The sequence below is a fragment of the Molossus molossus genome, unplaced genomic scaffold (assembly GCF_014108415.1).
Source record: "Molossus molossus isolate mMolMol1 unplaced genomic scaffold, mMolMol1.p scaffold_m16_p_4, whole genome shotgun sequence".
NCBI classification, from domain to species: domain Eukaryota; kingdom Metazoa; phylum Chordata; class Mammalia; order Chiroptera; family Molossidae; genus Molossus; species Molossus molossus.
This window is the reverse complement of record NW_023425377.1, coordinates 112,364,597-112,386,860: the sequence shown is the minus strand read 5'-3', so window position 1 is coordinate 112,386,860 and position 22,264 is coordinate 112,364,597. Positions and strand designations below refer to the sequence as shown.

Sequence of the window (22,264 nt, the reverse complement as noted above, 5' to 3'; positions counted from 1 at the left end):
GAGCAAGAAAAGGCCTGGACTACAAGGTCAGTTGGTTAATATATTTTGTCTTCTGATAAATTTTTGTATCCAGCTATTATCCTGCAGGAAATGGCCCGGGTCTGAGGCTCTCTGAAGGAGGACATCAGTACATTTGCTTAACCAGGTGAATTACATGGGGAAGGAAGGAAGGAAGGAAGGAAGGAAGGAAGGAAGGAAGGAAGGAAGGAAGGAAGGAAGGAAGGAAGGAAGGTAGGGTCTCCCGCCAAAATACTTTTTAAAAGCTTCATAATATAAATAATTAGAATGCCCAGCTCCCTTTCCTTTGATTACCAAAGATATATAAGCTTGACTTATGTAGCGTTGGCATTTTTACAGCCTAATGTATTTTAATCATAAGCACAGAAGAGTGTAAGATGAAGAGACTTTGAGTCCAGTTAATTCTCATAGAAATAAACCATTGGCTACAAAGTTTATAAGAAAGTGTTGTAGCACGTATTTCCTGCTTGTTTCATAAACATCAATATTCTTCAGATGCAATTTTGGGAGATGTTTTAAAATTTGCAGAGCACACATGTCTTTTGGTAAGGTTGATCCAAAAATATTCTATTTCCGCCACAACTCAGCCCTTTGTTACAGAGACAAATACATGGAATTTATTTGCTCAGTTGTTGGCCTGAGATAACACAGAAAAGGCAGAGATGAAAAATTCCATCTCAGTCATTGGAGCAAAACAAGCCGTGCGCTGTTCACCTTTGTTTTCGCATCCAGGTGATTATATATTTTTCTCTTTTTCTTCCAAAATTCTTAGAGTTTTACCATTTTTCTCCACTTCTAAAGGCAGACATTCATTCTAAGTCTTGGTATTTTCCTATTTGAACGATTTATGCCGACACATACATAGTCCCGTCATTGCTTCCCTCCACGCCGGTTCATTCTGTTTTCAGATAACTGAGTGAGGTGGATATAAAAATGGCTTTCGACACAGGTTTAGGCACAGATGTGTAGCTTGCCTGGAATAGCAGGTAGAAATTTCAGGGTTTGAATCCGCACCTACCTAACTCCAAAGCCACCCACTCTCTATATGCGACAGTAAGTCTGCCTTCATTGCAATTGCTATGGCCAAAGTCTTAGACATTCTCCCTGCAAAGATTACCTAGGCAGTGATCATATTCGAGCTTTACCTTCAACTAGGACATTTGTCTCATATATTAAGCTTTGATTACTGAAAAATAAATGAAAATGAAAACCCAGAACTTTAGTATTTCTTTTGGAGGTGGCAATGGCATTATAAGGATATATATCTGTATCTATCTATCTATCTATCTATCTATCTACCTATCTATCTATCTACCTATCTCCTTAGCTTCTTACAACAAATGAGGTTTAGATGAGAGTATTTGTTTATTAAAGAAATGTATTTACACCTCAAATATTTCAAAATTCCTGAATTTATTCTACAATTATATTTCATGGTGCTGACAGTCTTGCGTGGGGCCTACTGTTAAACAACATTTTATCCATTCCTTCTAGCCAGTAGAAACTGAAAATAGCCAAAACATTTTTAAAAGAGTATTTATCTGTGGTAAGCACCAATTGTATTTTCATCATTTTGTAAGTTTTATTAAGTCAGAAATGGGAAATGCCTGCATATGCTATTGTTTCTACTGAAGCCAATTATCTGGCCTTTCAAAATAAGTTATGACAGTGTCAATGCCTCAGACCTTTTCAAAATTATCATTATTTGTTTATTTATTTCTTTGCTTTTTTTAATTGTCTATGAACTGTGACAGGCTGCCGTCTCGGCTCTCCTAATTCAAGTGTTCACTAACTCATGTAGGAAATCAAAGTGTTCTTAATCAGGACGCCAGTTTATTAAATAAAGCATGCGATCTTGTTTTTGATATTCCATAGAAATGGGAAACCCAATTAAAACGTAACATTTGTCTACTGTGGCCTTAAGGGAAGAGAACCTTCCTCATTAAACCGTAGTTCCTTGGTCCCTACACCCATGCAGCCTCTTACATCAAGGTTGTCTCTATGATTTAATATTTTGCCTTCTTAGCAACATGTTGGAACAAACAGTAGGAGAGATAAGTTTTGTTAAAATTCTTTCGTGAAAACAACTAAGCGTCATTCGGAAAGGAAACAAGTGTGATCAAGCTGCTAAAGGTCGAGGCTGCCTTCGGTGATTATGCAGTCTGAGCAGCTCAGTGCAAATACAGGACTTTTGTCAGAGTCAACATTCAGTGTGCTTCAACATTTCTGTTAACTCTGGTTGACCCAATTAACCACTTCGATGGAAATAAAAACCAACTGTGCTTTCATGAAACCAACAGAAAAAAAAGAGACGTGTTCTACATAGAAGTTCTTTAGAATGCATTTGGTGCCTTAAAACCTCTGTAAAAAAAAAAAAAAAATAGTGAAAGCAATTGTCTGCATAGAAAGTCATTGTGCTAATAAAAATTAATGACAGAAGATGTGCATTGTACAACTACTTAAAACACTTTTATTTGGTTAGTTGACTAATCAAATGAATCACAGAGATAATAAAATTAACTTAAAAATTTTACATTAACATAGCCCTGAAGTCTTTCTTAAAAGTCCCTTATAGTATGAAAATACAACTATTGAAAGGAAAGACATTAAGGAGGCAACTTACCCTTTCAAATAGGTGTTGTGTGGGGAAAACAAAAGCCTGTAGCCTAACAACCCACAGAGCCAGAGAGATTACCGAGTGGGAGACAGTTCCGCCCTGAAAGATGGTATACGCAAGCCGCAGGCACACGCTCCAGCAAATGAACGATGTCACACCCCGAATGCCCACACTGCTCAAGGTGCTGGAGAAGAGGACAAAGTTCTCTGAAGCCTGCAGCCCGGTGCTACTTGTTAAAAACAATCAATGAGTTGAAATGACACCTGGGGTAATCTGTGCTTTAATTAAACCGGGCTGCAGAAAAGATGAAGCGACTGAAAACAGTGTGGCATGGTGGCCAACAGAGAAATCTGGGGGTCGCCACAGGTCAAATGTCAGCGTGCGCACAGGCAACGAGGTGCTGGGACAGCAAGCATGGCAGTCGGTTTGATGTAGTGGGTTCCAGCCCACAGCAGACTTACCAGACTCACCCAGGATCGTATGGAAGGAGGCTAGATGACAATGTGGACGAAATGATAGGGTGACGTAATTGTCATTTTGGAACCTCTCAGGACGTTACTGATCCAGGTAAAAATGACCACCTAGAACAATTAGGTGAATGGCTGACGGAGAACATGAACCACCACGATGCTACACCTTTCTGAGTATCTGGCTTGCAGGGGGGAAGACAACTTTACAACGACACAGGTTTGTCGCGGCCCTAGTCCAATGTCTAATCTCCACAACACCAGTGACTGGTCAACCAGAAGATACGTCTTCTGCTCGGGTGCAGTGTGGTACCCAACATTACACATTATGCATACTCACCCCAAAAGCAGTTCTGATTTCTGTTTGTGGAAACCACAGAGAACAGAGGAAGAAGCCAGACAAAGACCAAGTGGAGAAAATGCTCTTCGTGGAACTCTGGGCAGAGGAGACAGCGATGTTTTACCTTGCGTTTGCAAAGTGGGGTTTTGAAGAGACTGACACAGAACAACTTAAGCTGAAGTAAAGAGTTTCTTCACGACCTATCTGAGTTCGAAGCTCTCATTTTGCAGATAAGAAAAGTTAGGTTCAAAGGCCCCCTGAGAGAGTAAGAACCGATCAGCGTTGTACCCCAGATCCTAAATCAAGCGCTCATTGCATGGCCTCAAGTTATTCCCCGGGGGTGTGGTGGGACCTTACTGTTCAGTCTGTTCCCCAACACTACAGATGTTGCAGAGAAGTCTGGAGGAAATGTCAAATGATGATCCACAGAAAATTAAACATCAAACTTCAGCCTGGACTAGATGAAGATCTTCAAGGTCTTCTCTGAGAGTGCATGGTTTTATGAGTAATCCACAGCAAGTCCAGTAGATTTCAGCTGAGTAACTTAGGAATCCTACCCCCGTTTGTACGCTTGTCTTTGCAAGTAATTTTTGCCTATGGAGAAATTTTAAGAAAAGCCTGGCAGCCATGAACAATTTCATAAGATAGCAGACTTTTTTTGTTGCCTAGGAATGGATAAAGAAAGCATTACTGTTGTTTGTTTTTCATTACCTTCAGATAATATTCACGGAGAAAAACGCACTTCCATTCTGCTGTCAAATTCAATTATGTAATCACTTCATTCTACTCTTTTTATAAAGAGAAAGATGTGTCACATTTCAAATATCTGCAATCAATCTGTAACACAGCGGCTCCATTCTGCTCCCGTGAAAGGTTTTTGTTTTTTGTAAACTGAATGGCAGCACCGATATTGGTAATCATTGCATCCGTTTCTGCAATGGCCCGCAGGCCTGCTTTGCACTGAAGCATGCTGGGTAGCTCCAGTTTCCACGTGGAATTGAACTGAGGAAGTCCTGCAGTCAACGTTTCCCTCCTGGGGCTAATGAGAAGCAAAGATGGGCCATGTGTGAAGATACAAAAATGGTTTTACCAGATTCAGTCACGAGTTTCCTCATGAGATTATTATAGTCATTTAAAGGGGCTGTTGTTGGCCATGGCCCTTTAAACCTGCTGGTAAACCAATAGCCTGACAATGTTATTCCTTGTCTTTCACTATGGGTATTGGAGATCCGTCCTCGGGGAGGGCCTGTCAGAGTGTCTCCTGCCCCAGAGCAGAGGAGCGCCCCAGAGCTCTGGGCACACGGCCTACCTTCCACTTTCTGCACCCAGCAAAACGGAAGAAAATAGGATCTAAAAAACCACAAACTTTAACCACAAGGACACAAAAATCCTTATTTTCTACATTAACCATCTATAATGTCTCCTTTTTTGGGTTGTAACTATGATCATAATATAGTTCTGGTAGGCGAAATGCTAATAAACAATTAAAACATTTTTTTCTAAAGAAGTCAACCAAGCCAGGGAGAATAAAATGCAAATAAAACACACACACACACACACACACACACACACACACACACAACACCCAAGAACATGGGTATTCTATAGTTAGAGACTGGATAGCTTTTCTACCTTACTCCCCGTTATAAACCCAAGACACCGCATTTCCACACTCAGGATAAAGAACAGTATTGGACTGTTCAATCTTTTGAATTTTAGGTCTTACTTTGCCACTTATTTAAAATAAAAATACTAACAACTTATTTTTATTTTCAAAATCATCCTAATAATAAATATAACTATAATTCCTATTGAATAACTATCACTTAGTATCAAAAACACGCTGTTTGTTATTCCATTTAACCCTCACTACTACTCCATGACATCGACATTATTGTCCCCATTTCACAGATGAGGAAACAGATTTTACTTTTGCAAGGTGTCCAAATTCATACAGCAAGGAGTGGAAACTAGGGATTTGATTGGCTCGAAAGATATATTCTTTTATCTTCCTCTTCTCAGAGTCTTATTTCCTTAAGAAACTGGATGAAATGTAGTGAATAAATGGCCTAGATTCTTGGTCTATTTTAACTCCTAAGAAAGTGTCAATATTGTGAACTTTGGGTTTTAAGTTCTTGGAATTATATAAATTCATTCCTTAGACTATATGACTATATCTGAAATACAACCAGGAAGCTTACTATCTTCTGTGGAATTTTAAATAAACAAAAAAAAAAAAATCTCCAAATCTTTGACAATCATTTATACTACAAAAATATATTCCCATCATAGTAATGTTAGTTAAATAAGACACTCTAGACTTTTAGAGATGCATCTCAATTCATGTGCAGAGAAACGATTTGTAAAATGTTGTTTAAATAAAAAAATATCTGTAATTTTTTAGTTTCCCACTCACATTCACTATCTGAGAGGGCTCTCAACTGCCAAGGTTGCTTGTGGTATGACCTCCAACAAGTGGCAGGCTGCAGAGCAGCTGGGAGCAAGACGGGTTCTGGACTCACTCTTGGGGGCAAATGTCGCACTTTTCTCTCACTGATACAATAGCCTATTTCATACAATTATTTCGAGGATTCAGTGAGATATAAACCATAAGGCATTTAGCATAAGACCTGGCACATAGTTAATTATCTCTACTTGTTGACAATAAACAAATATTCAAATCTCCCATTCAAATTCCTTTAAAATACAAGTGTCTCTAATCGTTCTATCTCATAAACTTGGGTTTTCACAAATTCTATTTTCTTGTTGCAGCTAAACAATGTTATGGTCCTTAGCTCTACAGGGTCGGAATTGCCCAGGTGACACAGCCGCGGTTCAGAGCACTGGCTGCTGACTCGGACGTCTTCGTTGTGTGACTGACAAGAAACTGCTTTCTCTTTCTGAGCCTTTTTTTCTCACCTTGCTGTGTTGTTCTGAAAAAAGTGGGGTACAGATAACAAAATGCCTGTCATTGAGGCAGCATCTACTAGATGCTCTACAAAGACTAGTTGATTCTCCCCATCTGAAGCATGTGTTCCTGGAGTCGGAAGTATAATTTGGGTTTCTCCTTATCCCCATGTAGCCCAGCGACCTGCACGCCCTGATGCCCACCTCACAGCTGCATAGCCCCGGACTTCGTGAGGCGAATGTACTGCCAACTTAATTGGACCGTGTGACCAAAGAGCTGAACATGTGAATGTATTTGATTGTTTTCTCACCGAAATGTCTGAAATGCTCTTCTGCATCTTATAACTTCCAGGATGCTATTTTCTTTGTCAGTGGCGTCCGAGAAACACAACGTTCAAAATAAATGGCAGGGAAACACAGTGGGAAATGAAATTTACCAGGTGGAAGATCAAGAAGAACTAAGTGCCGCCGCTGTAGCTCACATGTCTGTAAAATTGATCCGACTTAATAAGTTTAATGCAAATAGAGTTGTATTGTTTGGGATGCGCACGTACACACACACCTTCAGCGGTGTGAGCACAGCTTTCGGTTATCCATTCAGAATTCTCATGAATAAATAAATATAAATAGGTTGTTTTCACTTTTAAAGATTAGCTTTTTATCTGACATTTAAAGCCAAGCATGTACTAGCATATTTGAACAGACAAACTTTAAAAGCAGGGTCAGCTGGGGCATGCCCCATGACAGCTCAGGACTGCCATAGTCTTCCCGGTAAAAGAAGTGGTATTTGATCTCTTGTCTCCTCTTCTTCATTAAACCAGTTCGTTTTTTACCCTTCCTGTAAGTCATTTTGTTGCAGCCACCGCTAGACTTAAAGCATGCAGCTGCTAGTAATCACACCAATTTTTCACCCCGTGGCTTTGCTAGGTGGTTTGGTGCAAAATGTTTCAGTCTGTTCTCCTAGCTGACCCTGTATATCTTTCAGGATTTACCCGTGGTGTCCTCTGGAAAGCCTTCCTTTTTCCCTTCTTATCCAGGACTAGCATAATGCCCTTCTTCTGTAGTCTTAAATCCTTCCGCATAGTAGTAAAATTGTAACTGTCTTGTAAGTGTCTTATCTGCTACATTGTTTTCTATTGAACTTTACACACAGTGCCCAGTGCATAGGACATGATCAATAGATATTTGTTGAACTAATCTAAATCTATTCTTGGATTCCTTTGTGTATCTAAGTTTTTCCACAGTAATACCCAAGTTTCCACTAGTCAGAGAAGAATGTTTCTTCGGATACAACTTACCTGAAGGAAGCATTGATAGGTACTATTATGAAGCAAATTCTGATCTGTGTTGCAATGGTGGGTTTCCAGCTTCTCACTCTGTTACCTGGGAGAGTATTTATACTCAACTCATTAAAATTGGAACATGCAGTTCGCAGTCGGACAAGTTCAGAGATGTGCGCTCTTTATGTATCTGATATGTTCCATTCTGTGTTTTTGGTTTTCTGTTTTGCAAAATAAAAATGATTGCTTTTTGCTATCTCACAGAGGGACCTGGACACTTGCCTTGCCCAATCAGACAAATAAAAGATAGTATTTTAATTGATTACAGCTCATTCTCTCTGAGAGGATTCTTTCATTACTCGATGATCTCAATTATCAATATCAAATCTGCAAGACAAAGGTAAAAATAACAGATGAATTGAAGAACTGTGGTTTGCTAATAATGTATAAAGTGTGATTAAGAAGAAAAAGAAGAATGTCATCAAAGGTAAAAATACAAGTTAATAAAAGTCCTATATTCAATAAAATTTTATTCATTTAGGATGCAGACATCTTAATGACATTTCTAGTTATCTGGTAGAGCTAGAATAAGAAGAGACATTTTTATTCATTTATTAGGAAATTAAAAAATCTGAAAATAATTTTACTTACTCAAGTTGATATAGCTCTCATCTATCAAAAATTCCATGCAGAAAAATAATTCAGAATGCAACTAATAATATTTTATCCATAAATGATACCCAAGATCCAAGGGCTTTAGATCTTTTAAAGTAGTATATTTTTCCAAGAAAATAAATAATTTATTTCTGTATGTTTTGCATAGGCAGTATTGACTCCATTTAAAAATGGAAGACACTAAGAAAAAGAAATTTTACATTTTCTGATGTAGGAATACTAGTAAGGAGAATTAATCTATATTACATTTTTACTCCTTGTATCTCCTGGATTCATTTCTCTAATATGTTCATTTTTAAATTATACTCAGAACAAAGAATAGTTAGATCTATTTTCAGTGGGTCATTATCTTTTTCAGATAAAACAATACCTGCATCCTTTCTGTCCAAGACAAAACAAACTAACTAACTTAGAAACAAAAACTAGGAAGAATATTCTACAAACCTCTATACTGAAAATGGCTTTACAGAGATCTTCAGTACACTAAGCAATATTCAACAAAAAAGGGGGTAGTGGTGTTAAAGACAAGACAGCAGGCCCAAAATGGAGTTGCTTATGCTAAGCCCCACATGACCAAACTGAGACCTAACTTAAGGACAGTTTCAGCTCTCCCAGAAATGCAATCCAGTTATTCAGGAATCACCTGATCAGCACCAGTTAGGTCACCTGCCTGATAGGCCCTTGCCATCCCCTAAGGGAAGCGAACTTGCAATAACTAACATGCTTTCTGGTCTAGTATGGTAAGTCCTCACTCCCTCCCTCTTCTGCCTATAAAAGTCTGTCATTCTGTACTGCTCCTCGCTGCTTCTTTCTGTCTATTCGAATGATCATTGAAGAAAGCCAGTAAGATCTTCAAAATGTACTCAGTTCATTTTTTTAAAAATGACAATTTCTTTATTGCCTGTTTCCCATTAAAGAAGAACTATATTTTATTCCATGCCTTAGCACTAACATAGCCTTTTCTGATCAAAGGTCAATTCAACTCATCGAGCAGTTCCTGAATGCCTATACTGTATTACAATTTACATCAAAGTCCACGCTGGACCTTCTAGGTGGTTAAAATTGTGTTAAAATTATGTAAGGAAGCGACCTCTCCTTGCTCATCTTCCTGCCTCTGGATGCAATGAAAGCGGAACCACCACGGAGCAGCAGCATCTTACTCGATGATGGACCCCGTCTCCCTCAGATGTTTGTCCAGGGTACCACTTGCAGGTAAAATCAATTGCACATTTCAGGCAGGTTGTTTTTTCCTCAAAAATTCACCATGCATCTTAATAGATTGAAAAAAGTTGTGTTTTTTTTTTTAATGGCATTTTATTGGTTTCAGGTTCCAAGGTATTTAGAGTCAGGTGATGTGCTCACTTGCTTACGTTCATCTAAGTGCACCCCCTTCCTTGTCCAGAACATTCTTAAGCTGATCTAAAGATTCAAAACCATTATATATGCAACATTGATGAAAATGGAATTAATTTACACAGAAAAGCTTTTCCCAATCCTCTCAGTTGTAAATGTTAAAAGCTCATATTCTTTAAATGGAGAAAAATCCAAGCTAGACGATATTGGTACAGAAACAATGTAAAGGCAGAAAAAACAAATGTGCACGTTTACCCTGAACACACAGTCAAAAGGTAATTTCTACTGTTATCCCTCAGGTGTAGGACAAAATCGGTTTTCTTCCTCAGGAGAATATTCTACAAACTATTACTTTCATGAAGTGCCTCAAAAGCATACATTTTTCTCATAGGCCACATTCACACATCGAGAATCTTAAAATCGTATTTAAACCCCTAGTTTTCTCCCAAGTCTTTACATACTGCCTCTTGCTCCGGTCATTTTCTAAAGCAGGACGTTTAGAAAAGATACTTACTAAAAAGATTTCCTAAAGAGAGAAGAAAGTCAAATAAAATTTCCATACACAATTCTCGTAGGTGTTCTGGCAATTTTTAAAAAGATGAGTGTTAAAGATTGTGCTAGGAAAATCACTTAATCTATTAACCATTACTACATTATTATTAATTAATAATTAACCATTATTAACGATTATTGCACAGTTATAAGCTAATAAACCCCACAGAATTTTTTTATTAAGGGAGATTTTAGAGAATTTATCTATAGCACCTCCTTTTCCTGTCCACATTCTGAACAAATTAGCAGAGAGACAAGGTGTAAGGCTGCAGAGATGAAGATACAGTTGTTGCTGTTGTTGTTTTTAATTTTGAGATACTTCTAGACTTACAGAAGAGTTTTAAAGATGATAGAGATGTCCTGTACAACTTGCCCCTGGTTTCTTACATAACAATTGGTACAATACCATCAACTAAACCAGAGACTTTATTTAGATCTCCCACTAATGTTCATTTTCTGTTCCAAGATTCAATACAGAATCACGCATTACTTTTAGTCGTTATGTCTTCTTGGTCTCCTTCAATGTGCCACAGCTCCTCAGCATTTCTTTACAACTCACGACCTTTGTAATTTTGAACAGTATTCGTCAGGTATTTTGTGATTGTCCCTCAATGCGGATCTGCCTGATAGCTTCTCATTCATAGACTGAGTGTGTGGATTTGGGGGATGCCAGAGAGGTGATGTGTTCAATGTGCTCGTCCTATTACATTATAACAGAGGGTACATGACATCAATACATTTTATTACTAATGACCCCAGAGTAATTTTCATAATGGTGATTTTCTACTCTCCTTCTGTCTATACTAATTCATTGGAATTAATGAACAACTTAGGGATAAGGCGTCTCTTCTCTATTGTTTATTTATTCATGCAAACATTTCTTTTTATCAGAGATGCTTATTTTGTTCTTTGGTTCATACTTCAATACTATCATTATTTCATGGCACTGATTGTCCAGTTATGGACATTGGGGGTTCTTTCAAGTTGCCTGTTTTGTTCTTTGGACATGTTCCTTCTGTGTTTTGTTTCGACCTTTTTCTTGTTTTTATTTTTATTTTATGTATTTAGTCTTTGCTTTCTGGCATGTCAAGGTGATCCTGGTCCATTCTCAGTCGTCAAGACCTTGGGAGAACAGAGAGCTACAGAACTGTGGAATCCCGCTCTCCAGAATCACAGAATTATTCCACATGGTCATTGGCTCAGGGTGAGTGCTGTCTGGACATGCTCCACTACATCCACCCACTCTCCCGATTCCACTCTCCGGGTTTAGCAAACTATAGCCCCGGAACACATCTTCTCGACTCTGAGTGGAGGTCAGTCTCTTACAACCCCCGAGGATGTTTGAGGTAACAGAGTTACGACTTCCCCCAGGGGACTCTTCTGGTTTTATGCCAGACAGCATTTTGTTATAATTCACCAGCTTGATTGACCACAGGGCTACCTACAGCCTTATTCTGCTCAGATGTAATAAGACATGTTAATATGAACATATGCCGATGATGATGATACAGAAGGAGAATGTTTCTTGTTGTAGGATCGGATATGCTCTTGAAATTCTCCAGATGGCAAAACTTTATTCTTCCTTTAAATGTAAGCAGGGGCCTCATCTGGTGAATTCCTTGGCAACAAGATCTAATTAAAAGTCCTTGGGATTTGCCTTCTACTATCAACTGTTAACAATGAATTATAAATAATCAGATCCAAATAGCTATACGGACACCTGTGCTCAAATGACTCTTCATGTATTATTGACTACAAAGGTCAGTGATTTACCCAGTGTTAAAGCATTGACCTCTGGTTCTTGGGACTTTTTAAAAATTGTGGTTGATCTTGCTCCTACAAAATAGCAACCCTGAAAAGTACATTCTGCTAGTGTCTGTGAGATTAACCTTGCATCATTGCAAAATTTGCATTATAACCATGGTCCAGCATAAAATAAGTCTCTTCTCTTTGAAATATTGTATAGTCTACTCTTCTAATATTTTCGTTAATTTTTGGAGATTGCTATTTTGATGAAAATGAAAAAGAATGTATAATAGAAAAAGACGGAAACATAAAAAATAAAAATCACATTTATTTAAACAAAAATATACACACAGTGTACAATGAATATGGTTTCCACAGAACAATAAAGCAAAATGACACTTCTTCAAATGTAAATATAAAATGATCTAACCTATTTGTGCATCATTGCCTAGGGATACATATAATTAGTTCATCTAGAATATATATTTAACACAGAAAGAAAACAAATGCCAACATTTCAGATAAGTACCACAAGAATCTGAAAATTAGATGTTAAATAAAATAGTAAGATATTCACATGAGAAGTATATGCGTGCAAAGGTTGCACGTGTGCAGTGAAATGGGTGTCTTACATAGTTATAGACACATGGAGTGTGTCTTTTAAAAGTCTGAGAGTTCACTTAACATGAAGTATTTTTTTTAATATTGATAGTGATATAAAAGCATCACAGAACTATATAGATAATATTGCCAATATGTGAGTCAATATTGCTTGCTGGTTAACAATACCGCACCGAGTCATCATTAAAGATGGACTGTTGGATTGTGTCCCCTGGAATAATTTCGATGATTTTAGGAAGACTGTGAATGTATTCACGCTATGAGTGTGAACATGCAACATCTTAAATAACTCCATCTACTAAAAGACAAGCAAGATGTGGTCACTTATATCAGGTCTTCTCTCCCTTGATATTATCTCTCTCTGTGCACACTACTTAATTGTGAGTCTTGTTTTCCGTTTTTATTTTAAAATTATAAACATTCACGTAAACTATAAAAATTCAAGCTCAGGAGAGCTTATTGCACACACTTTATTTTGGTTATTATTACCTTACAATTTTTTCCTACTTCCTTGGTACCAGTAGCCAGATATGATTTGTTTCTTTGACATCAGACATGTTTTAGGCTTTTTCTTACTTGCTTAGAAATAAGATTCAAAGAGGGCCTAATGTGCACTATGACTCAGAAGGTAAACATCCAAGTTTCCAAACCTTAACTCTGTACCTAATTGGTTAGCAATCTTTTATATAAAACATTCCTTTTATTTTGCTGTTCTGGAAGACAGTTTTTAACTATAGGTAGCATCTGTCTGGAAAGTTCTAACTTAAAACTGCCAAAGAAACCAAAGATATAATATGTTGGAACTTTATGTAGCAATGAAACATGAATAAGGGGAGAAAAGCATAGGTGTTGCAGATTGCAGCTGGCTAAATGAATGTGAATTCACACTAAAGTTTTCCATCAATGACACCATTCTCAGCAAATAACTCTCCTCCACAGGGCTTGATCTGTATAGTCTCCAGTTTTAAGGACATCTTGGTTCAACAAGTTTGTTTCCTTTCATAGCTGCTGATTACAATTTGCCTCGGACCAGTTTGTTAACTTGTGATACGAGTTATTAGATTTCCTACGAGATCACACATGCACCCCGTATATGGAATTTAACAACGGATGCACCATCCTATTTGGAAGTCAGACACTTAAAACGTCTGTGGTGACAGCATAATGCCAGGGTTTAATTTGTTTAATCTAACAGTTTGGGTTTCAATTGAGCTGTATTAATTAGAATCTGGGCACAGTCATATGCTGCTATTTTTTCCCCCTGCTTTTAGCAAAGGCTAAAAATATAAACTTAAAAATTGGTACAGAAGCACATTTTCACTGATTGTCTAATTAAGTGAGCATTTGCCCAAATGTAGCCTGGAGTTGTTATTGCTCACACTGATGCTGCATGGCCAAGACTTCCCTTGCCAGACACCACGTTTTAAAACACATCTCTATGACTAAATAATTTAATTATGAATAAAATATAAACATCAAATGTTACGAAGAACTTAAGAGTCTTCAGAGAGGTTAAACACTGAAGCGTAGTCGCAGCCATCTGAAGATGAGTGATTGCACTTTATACCATTTTAATAATTTTATACTGTTTCCAATTATTTATTTTCCAGACAAAAAGTGATGGTGGCATTCAGTCTGTGTGCCAGGAAATACTTAACAACTGGAGTTCCAGGAATCAAAGGCGGTAATTTGTAGCCTTTGACTATGTCGCTGGTGTAAATCCACCCACTGTGGTCAATTTCAAGCTCCTGATGAGATGTTACTCAACGCGGAGCCAGGAGGAGCAGCACAGGAGTACTCTATAATGTGGAACAGTGTTTCTGCTGCAGATACAATGGATCTAACCTCAAGAGTAGACATACATTGAAAAATGTAGCAAAATATTTAGGAAGTGGTAGTTTTGATGGTTGTGTTTAACAACGAACTCATACAATTCCAGAAAAATTCACGATCCATGGTCATGCGTCAGCACAAGCCAGTTCCAGCACACCATTGGTACAACCTCTTCTTGGCACGTATCAAACCCCACGTATGGAAGGGTTTTGATTTGCTTGCGAAGGAAATGATCAGTCTACACAAACCTCTTTCTTTTCCATCTTGAGTCGTATTTTATGCAAAACCGTTTTAGTTGAGGGGAAGAAAAGGGGAGTGTCCTCCCTGCAGATGCTAGCTTTTAGGACTTTATAGTTTTCAGAAGAAAAGGTGCTACTCTCATAAAGTAAGCACTGGAGGTAAGGTACATGGCATACTGATGTAACTGGACATTTGAGTACAACTGAGTACAATGTGTCCACTGTATCCAAGGACCACTCTGACTCATCAGATAACTGGACTGAGCAAAATATTTACATCAAGGGATTGTTTTGGCAGACTGTAGACACACTTATGGAAATATTTACAAGAAAAAAACCCCGACATGAGTAATAAATGAGAGGGTGCCCCTGAGGGTGGGGTTGCTTCAAACAAAAACTTCAAATGTTCACGACCTGCTGCTCTGTGGGACATTTCTAGACCCTCGACCTTCTGTCACTGGAACAAAGGTAATCAGGATTTCACCTTCACTTGTTTTAAACTATGTTTTCTGTAGGACTGTCGATAGTGAATACAGAATTGATATCTGCATTTGATGATAATAGAGGGGAACTATTTTTGAGCAAAAAATTATCTCGTTTGGAAATGTCATTTTCTGGTTGACGTGATCTCGTAAAATCAGCCTGCTGGTGATTGTATATTTTAAATGAAAACGTAGTTAGAAAACCATGATCAAGGCTGTGTCTGCACAAAGAAGATTTAAAAATGATTTGCTTAATCTCGGTTCTTTGATTTAGAAAGCCTTAATAATTTAAGAAATAATGAAGCTGTTTCCAAGAATGCTTGGAATATATCTTAGAAAAGGGGCAATGTTGTTGTTGGTATGAAACACAAATTTCCTTGATGAAATCCACATTTAAACGTATGTACAAATATTGGCTTTCTGTCAGGAAATGCAGATGGCTATGTTAATAATAAACAAAAATTCATATGCATTTGTAGCACAGTAATGTCTGCCCTTTGCAGCATCTAGAGTATTCCTTACTATAAAAGAAAAAAATCTTTGAAATGTCTTCCCAAAATAAAAATAACCCTATTATTGGTTTTCTAGTTAAATATTTTTGCCACACTTGAGTCGAGAGCTCTCATTTTAACAAATGCAACCAAAAATTCTTGTTTGTAAGAGTGTTTACAGGACAGTGAATCAGCCTCTTGGAACTCAGACCACTTGAGATACTAAAGTTATTCCAGGAAACCTCTCCTTTCCCAACCTTTTTATCTTAAACCCAATGGGACAATGAAAATGACCACACATCCTACCATTTTCAAACGACTGAACAATTTCAAGATTATTTTAATCACTGAAATGGAGAACGGGGTCTAAGAAAAAACACCGAGATGACTGATCCATGAATAGATCCACAGCGCACAGCCTGTGTGAGAATAGCCTTCAGCAACTGCCTCACATATGATGCCCACAGTCAGCTAAAATAATAGATTGACAATTCTAGTATTAGAAGCCCCAAAGGGTATCTAAAATTCATATTAATTTGAAAAAACTCATGAACCTAGAGATCTGTTTGGAATCCTTCTGTTGGCAAGTGTCTTAGTCAAGGAGCCGTTGCATTAGCTACGAGAAAGCCCCTCACGCCCTCCACTGGACGCGCTCATAACTAAGATGTCTTTGCAACAAGCCCCTGGCGTTTCCAAGGGAGAGGTGTGCTCTCCATGGCGTGCTGCTCTGATGAGGAAGGAAAAATAATACAGCCTTAAAATTTGGAGAAAAGAGGTTTCAGTTGGTCAGAGTGGTGTCATCTAAGTTTTAATCCCAGGAAGAAATGTCAATTTCTATTTCACTAACTAGTTAATTAACTCTATTTCTAGTTAACTCTCCTGTAATTTTCGTGTATATTTGGCACAGCGATTTGGAGAATAGACGAACCCCCGGGAAGGAAGGGACGAAGAGATGATAATCCTGGCTCTAAAATGATCTGGCTATGAGATCGGAGGCGTACGTTCCTGTGCTGCTGTTTACCCACCCAGGAAGGTGTTACACAAGGTAGTCTCTCAGGCAGCTTCCAATGTAAAGTGGTGGACACTTTAAGGTGTTCCTTTTACCTGAGTAAGGACAAATTTGAAATTCAGGTTAACAGAAATCATTGCTTTGGTGGGTCGTTAGTTATGATGGCATATGTTTTAGAAGGTTTATCACACATACTATTCTACGCCAGGCGGTGCATACTTACACCACCTATACTCTGTACCAAGGTGACTGCTGGCAAAGACCTCAGAGGCATCTTCTTGACCGTCATGATCTTAACCACACAGAGCTCAGGCCGATGGGGATTTTCGCTTTGGACGTGACAGGCTGACCATCTTCTGTTTCCTCGACGTTTCCGTTCCTCGAAGTCTTTTGCTCATTATCCCATTAAGCTTTCTCTCGTGCATTTTACAGCAGGGCCATACAACCCAAGGCAGGGCTTTGAAAAGAGTCCACGTTTTTCAAAAGTATTTTTACTGCTTTACTAGCACTGCTCACCTGTCCGGGAGGAGTAGTCACGTCTCGACTGGATGACAAATCTTCACAGGCGCACCTGTAAATGTCCTGTAACCAAAGCCATGAGCTGATGGCACCTAATTTCAACTCACTAGAAAAATATGCTTGAAAGCCCAGAAATGAGCTCTAAGGGCATGCGTGAGGAAAACTGTGAAATGGCATCACAACGTCCCTCCCCCCCACCCTCCTGGCTTCCTGTTGGAGGGACAGCGCCGCTCCCCGGGCCACCTCGCATCCTCCGTGGCACCTCTTTCCTCAGCACGCCTTTCGAGCAAACACTCCACGCACGAGAGGGACCCGTTCCGAGCTGATCTCAACCAGCGAGAGGCCACACGTAGACACTCAGCACTCGGAAGGACACTAGCATGTAAAGTTGTTCAAAATGGATTTCTTTCAGAGTGGTATGCTGATAACTGATGCAAGTAATTCCTAGATTTGGGCACACAGCCCTGATCATCTCTTTCCACAAATTCATGACAATGAAAAAAAAAAAGAAGAAAAAAGAAAGAAAGAATAAAAGGTAGAGAGTATCCAATTGAAGCGTATTTGTGTTTCTGTTTATTTACATGTTGGCAAGCTTAGGTGTCGGCCTTCCCGTAAGTCCCCTCCGGAGGTCTGTAGTACTTGGGGAAGGCCATCAGCTGCAGCATGTTGAAAGCATACTTTCTGCATTTGATATTCTTCAGGACATTCTCTATGCGGCATCCTTCTCTGGCAAAAGGGGAAAAAGTACAACTTCATGAAACAGAATAAATAAATATGCTTTATTTGTTCAATGCAGAGTTGCAGCAACAGTCCAAGTAAAAATAACAAAGATTCAACTCTACATTTTTTTTTTCTCACAAATGATGATACATCTTACAAAATTAAATCCTAGGCCAGGCCCAATACCATTATTGCCCTCGGAAAGAGACGAGTCAAGTCTCTTTGCTCTTAACAGATAGTTAAGGTTTAATAAACTCTTTAAATATAATTTGCTCCACAATACAGCTTCACTTTAATCTCATAAATATATCTGCCTTTTTTTTTTTTTTTTTATAACTCTTTCACAAATTAATTTCTTTAAAACACATGAAAATCTCTATGTAGCCCTAAGGATACAGGTTCTAGGAATAAGGCATTTAATTTATTAAGTCTGGCCCTATAGAATTTTAAAGGAAAGTTCAATCTCTATTTTACTTTGTTATTTTAGCTGTGCAACGACGAGAGAAATGGCTTCTGGAACAGCCTGGTCCAAGTCTCTGCTTCATAGGGGAAGAGTTTGTGCACAGACAGTACAAAAGTCACAGGCGGAAAACAGGGCATCCAGACACAAACAACACCTTGTCAAAAAGAATAGAAAAGTCCTCTCAAAGCCAGGTCAACCCAAACAGTAGTTACAAACAGGTTAATTTAATTACAAAACAGAAAGAGCCATTCTCTCCATAAAAGTTATAGGACAGAAAGGGGTTAATTGCAGTAAAGAAACAACCAAACGAACAGGTTAAGAACCAGACAGAGGTTCCCTCAGCCGATGGCAACAACGATGTGAGCACAGTGGAAATGAAGTCTGGAACCTCCCACATGTCTAGACTCTTCTCAGAGTTCAGTATGTTGTGCAAATTCAGTCTCGATTTCTTTAATACAAGTAACGGGAAGAGGACCAGGAGGAGCAGACCTTCAAGCTTTCAGGATTCTGTTCTTTGTCTTATTCCAAAGACAGTCATTTAAAAGTTCTTCTTGAGCTAGTGAACAGTGGGAAACACTTCTCCATGAACAAAAGAGCAAAATAACTCACTCAATGCATAGAACTCTTCTTTTAGATTTTAGGGAAAAGAGGAAACACAAGTCAGACATCTGTTGGTTTTAAATTCTCTGAATCTTAAAATGTAGAAATATGACAGCATTGTCCCCGTAATCTAAAGTCCGTTGTCATTTGTAGAAAAGAAAGGAACACGGAGGAAAACTTATTGGTATTTGGCTAATAGTAATGCAAGACTTAAAATGAGCCACACAACCAGCAGGTGCGAGCTGACAAGCAGCAAGGCGACAGGATAGAAGTGTCGAGAAGTTGGCTTGTTATCAGACAGACAGCCTGATTCAGGATCATCGGATTCGTTCAGGGCTCCCTGGGTTTGTCTGCTGCTGAACAGGGTGGGGGAGTTAGAGGAGAAAAGAAAATAGTATAGCATTCACACAGTCAAGAAACTCAACCTTAAACATTCTGAAATAGAATACATTATCTGATACAATAAAGCTGTTTCAGATAGAAGTTGGATGCTAAATAGCCCCAAATACATCCTGTGTATTTTTTTTTTTTTTTTCTCACTGGCAAGTGTATTTCTCATTGACAAACATTATTACCAAAGGAGATTCCTTTTGCTTTTGGTGCAAGAAGGAAGAAAGAGACACTTGGATGATATTCACATGGGTTGAATCTGGGCATGCAAGTAAGACTCAAATAAGCATAATAGCACCAATAAACAAGATTGCCTGAATAACACTGAAATATGGATCAACCCACACAAAAAATAATCTGATAAATACATCTTTGGCAAAGGAAATGAGAAACAGTAATGGAGTGAAGCAAAAGAATGTGTCGGACACATTTAAGCACACTCTCTACTGGTATTATAGCTATATAACGTATTTAACATTATAAGAATGACTCATGGAAATGGTTTGGTATCGAAAATGAATGAACGATCTGACATGTCAGCCCTGCCAGCCATAAGATTCGTTTAACAAAACCTGACTCAGCATCCATCTTGTTCCTTCAGCTCATATATTACATTATCTCCTGCTCATCTTCCTTAAATATCTGTCTCCTATGGACTCCTGGGCTTAAAAGAGATCCATCTTTGCAGAGTGACACCTTAAACAATAAAAGATTCTGAATTTCCAGGTTGTGTATTTTGTGTATGTAATATATATATATGTGTGTATATATATATATACACACATATATATATATTAGTGGAGGAACACACAGAGGCGGCTGTGATATCCATAGTCCGTATGAGCATGGACTCAGGACAGACCACCTGGCTTCAAGCTTGGTTCAGTCATCTGCTAGTTAATGGCCCTGGGCAAATTATTTAACATTTAATATCTCAATTGCCCCGTCTTTCAATAGTGTTAATAATAATACACCTACTTCATAGAGCCGCCCGTAAATGTTGTAAGTCAATACTTACAAAGTTCTTAGAACAGAGCCTGGCATACAGTAGGCATTCAATAGTGATTACGATTGTTAAATCATTTGAACTCAAGAAATACACATGCCTTGGTAGTGTAGCTAGAACCTTTGTAACTAGTAGGGAAATGCAACCAAACAAGGTCACTATTCCAGCCACTGGTGTTCAGCGGTGGGCGTGCTATGGGGGTGGTGTTGCAGGCGCAGAGGGCCAATCAGAGCAGTTGGCTTTCACTGATGTTACTTGACTACCCTCAGCAGAACAACGTGTTTGTGTACCACCGCAGTGGCCACACCTGGGCAAACAACGGTCTTAATGATCTCAAACAGATCGCAGAGCAACCTGAATCAGTTTAAAACACCTACCCAACCACACTGTGGTCTGGTTGAAAAAAATAGTCAGACATAACTCATGTTTGAACAATTCTGGGAATTAGGAAAAAATTCTTTTCAAAGAAGTCCATTCCATGCACTGGTAGTGGTGGAGGGGGCTGTCATACAACGTGCTGGCCAGTCGGGGAGCTGGGAGAAAGGGCCGAGGGAGGCTGGACAGGTGACTTTCGGGTCCCCCTGGAGTTCCAGATGCACAAAGAGAAAAGGTCTGAAGTGCAGCCTGTTCTCTGCTCCCCGTTCCAGCACCCACAGCTGCAGAAACTTGAGCAAATGCTTCACCTCTTTCCATTACGATCTCTCCACATGCACAGGACAGTGGGATTGTTCAAAGGATGAAGTGCAAGGATACATTAAAACAACGTAGCACAGGAGCTGGCATAAAACAAGGCCTGGATAAATGTTAGTCACTGTCGTTACAGTAATCACCAATGTCATCCTCACTAATTCTCCTTTCTGTCCAGTTTTAAGGAGAAGGTTATCTGTGGTAAATCTTAAGAACTTCGTTGAAAACTTGGCTCCTCTCTGATGTTCCCTGTTAGGAGAGAAGTCCAGACTTCTATCTGTCTGTCTGTCTATCTAGCTCATCCATCCATCCATCCATCCACCTACCAACCCACCCACCCACCTACCTACCTACTGTTATGTATGTATGTATGTATCCAATTACGTATCTATCACCTATTTATCATAGTGCAAATATTAGACTCTGATTATAAATGTAGGTTAAATATTAACCACAGTCTATGTACATAGATAGGCTCAGGCTGAGGCGTAGCATCACTGGCTGCAAGGATCTTGTAACATTCCTTACTCGAAATGCGGGAGACTAATTTATATCAGGTGGCTTTTCCCCTACAATTTCCAGAACACACCGAACACTTTCCAGTCTACTTGTTGTATACATGCCTTCCATGCAAAAAGCACTAAAGTAAAAGATTGCCCTTTTTTCTAGTGTTGGAGCGGCCTGCAATAATTGGATTAATTGTTGTCAGCCAGCTTTATTCTCCGGAGACTGCAGTAATTCATTAGAAAGCCTCTCGCACCGGCCCCCCGGGTTTAACTGCTGGAAAGCAATGGGCTGCGAGGCTGCACGGAACCAGGAGCCTGCGGTCCCGACTGTGCCGGAGTCCACACGGTGTGCTCGCGGCTGCGTCCTCGCTTCCTGCTCAGAACAGCACCAGTGATCATTTCTTCATGGGCACAGATGAGTTTTTTCCTTAAGATGCTGAATTTATTGGGGTGCAGGTTTCAAGTGTACAACTCAATAAAACATCATCTGCACACTGCCTTCTGTGCCCATCGTCCCAAACAAAGTCCCTTTCCACCCCAGTCCCTCTTTTCGCCCACCTCTGCCTTCCCCCCACCCCCCTCTCTGGCTACCACCACGCTGTTGTGTGTGTCTATGTGTTTTATTGCTTAATCCCTTCACCTTCTTCCATCCGCTCCCCCACCCCCTCCCCTCTGACAATTTCAAAGCACTCTGCAGGCGGGAGCCGCACAGGACGGTAGGTGGACGCTGTAATTTCCCCACT

At 39.2% G+C, this 22,264-nt stretch overlaps 1 protein-coding gene across 8 annotated transcripts in view; it reads right to left on the bottom strand.

The window, feature by feature from the left end:
- Positions 1–12,337: 12,337 nt before the first annotated feature.
- INPP4B (inositol polyphosphate-4-phosphatase type II B) overlaps positions 12,338–22,264 on the bottom strand; it is a 595,725-nt gene continuing 585,798 nt past the window's right edge. For all 8 annotated transcript variants that reach the window (XM_036282080.1, XM_036282084.1, XM_036282081.1 and 5 more), the window contains one exon: positions 12,338–17,875. In XM_036282080.1, coding sequence (XP_036137973.1) covers positions 17,743–17,875 — 133 coding nt within the window. In that variant the 3' untranslated portion in view covers positions 12,338–17,742. The remainder of the gene's footprint in view (positions 17,876–22,264) is intronic.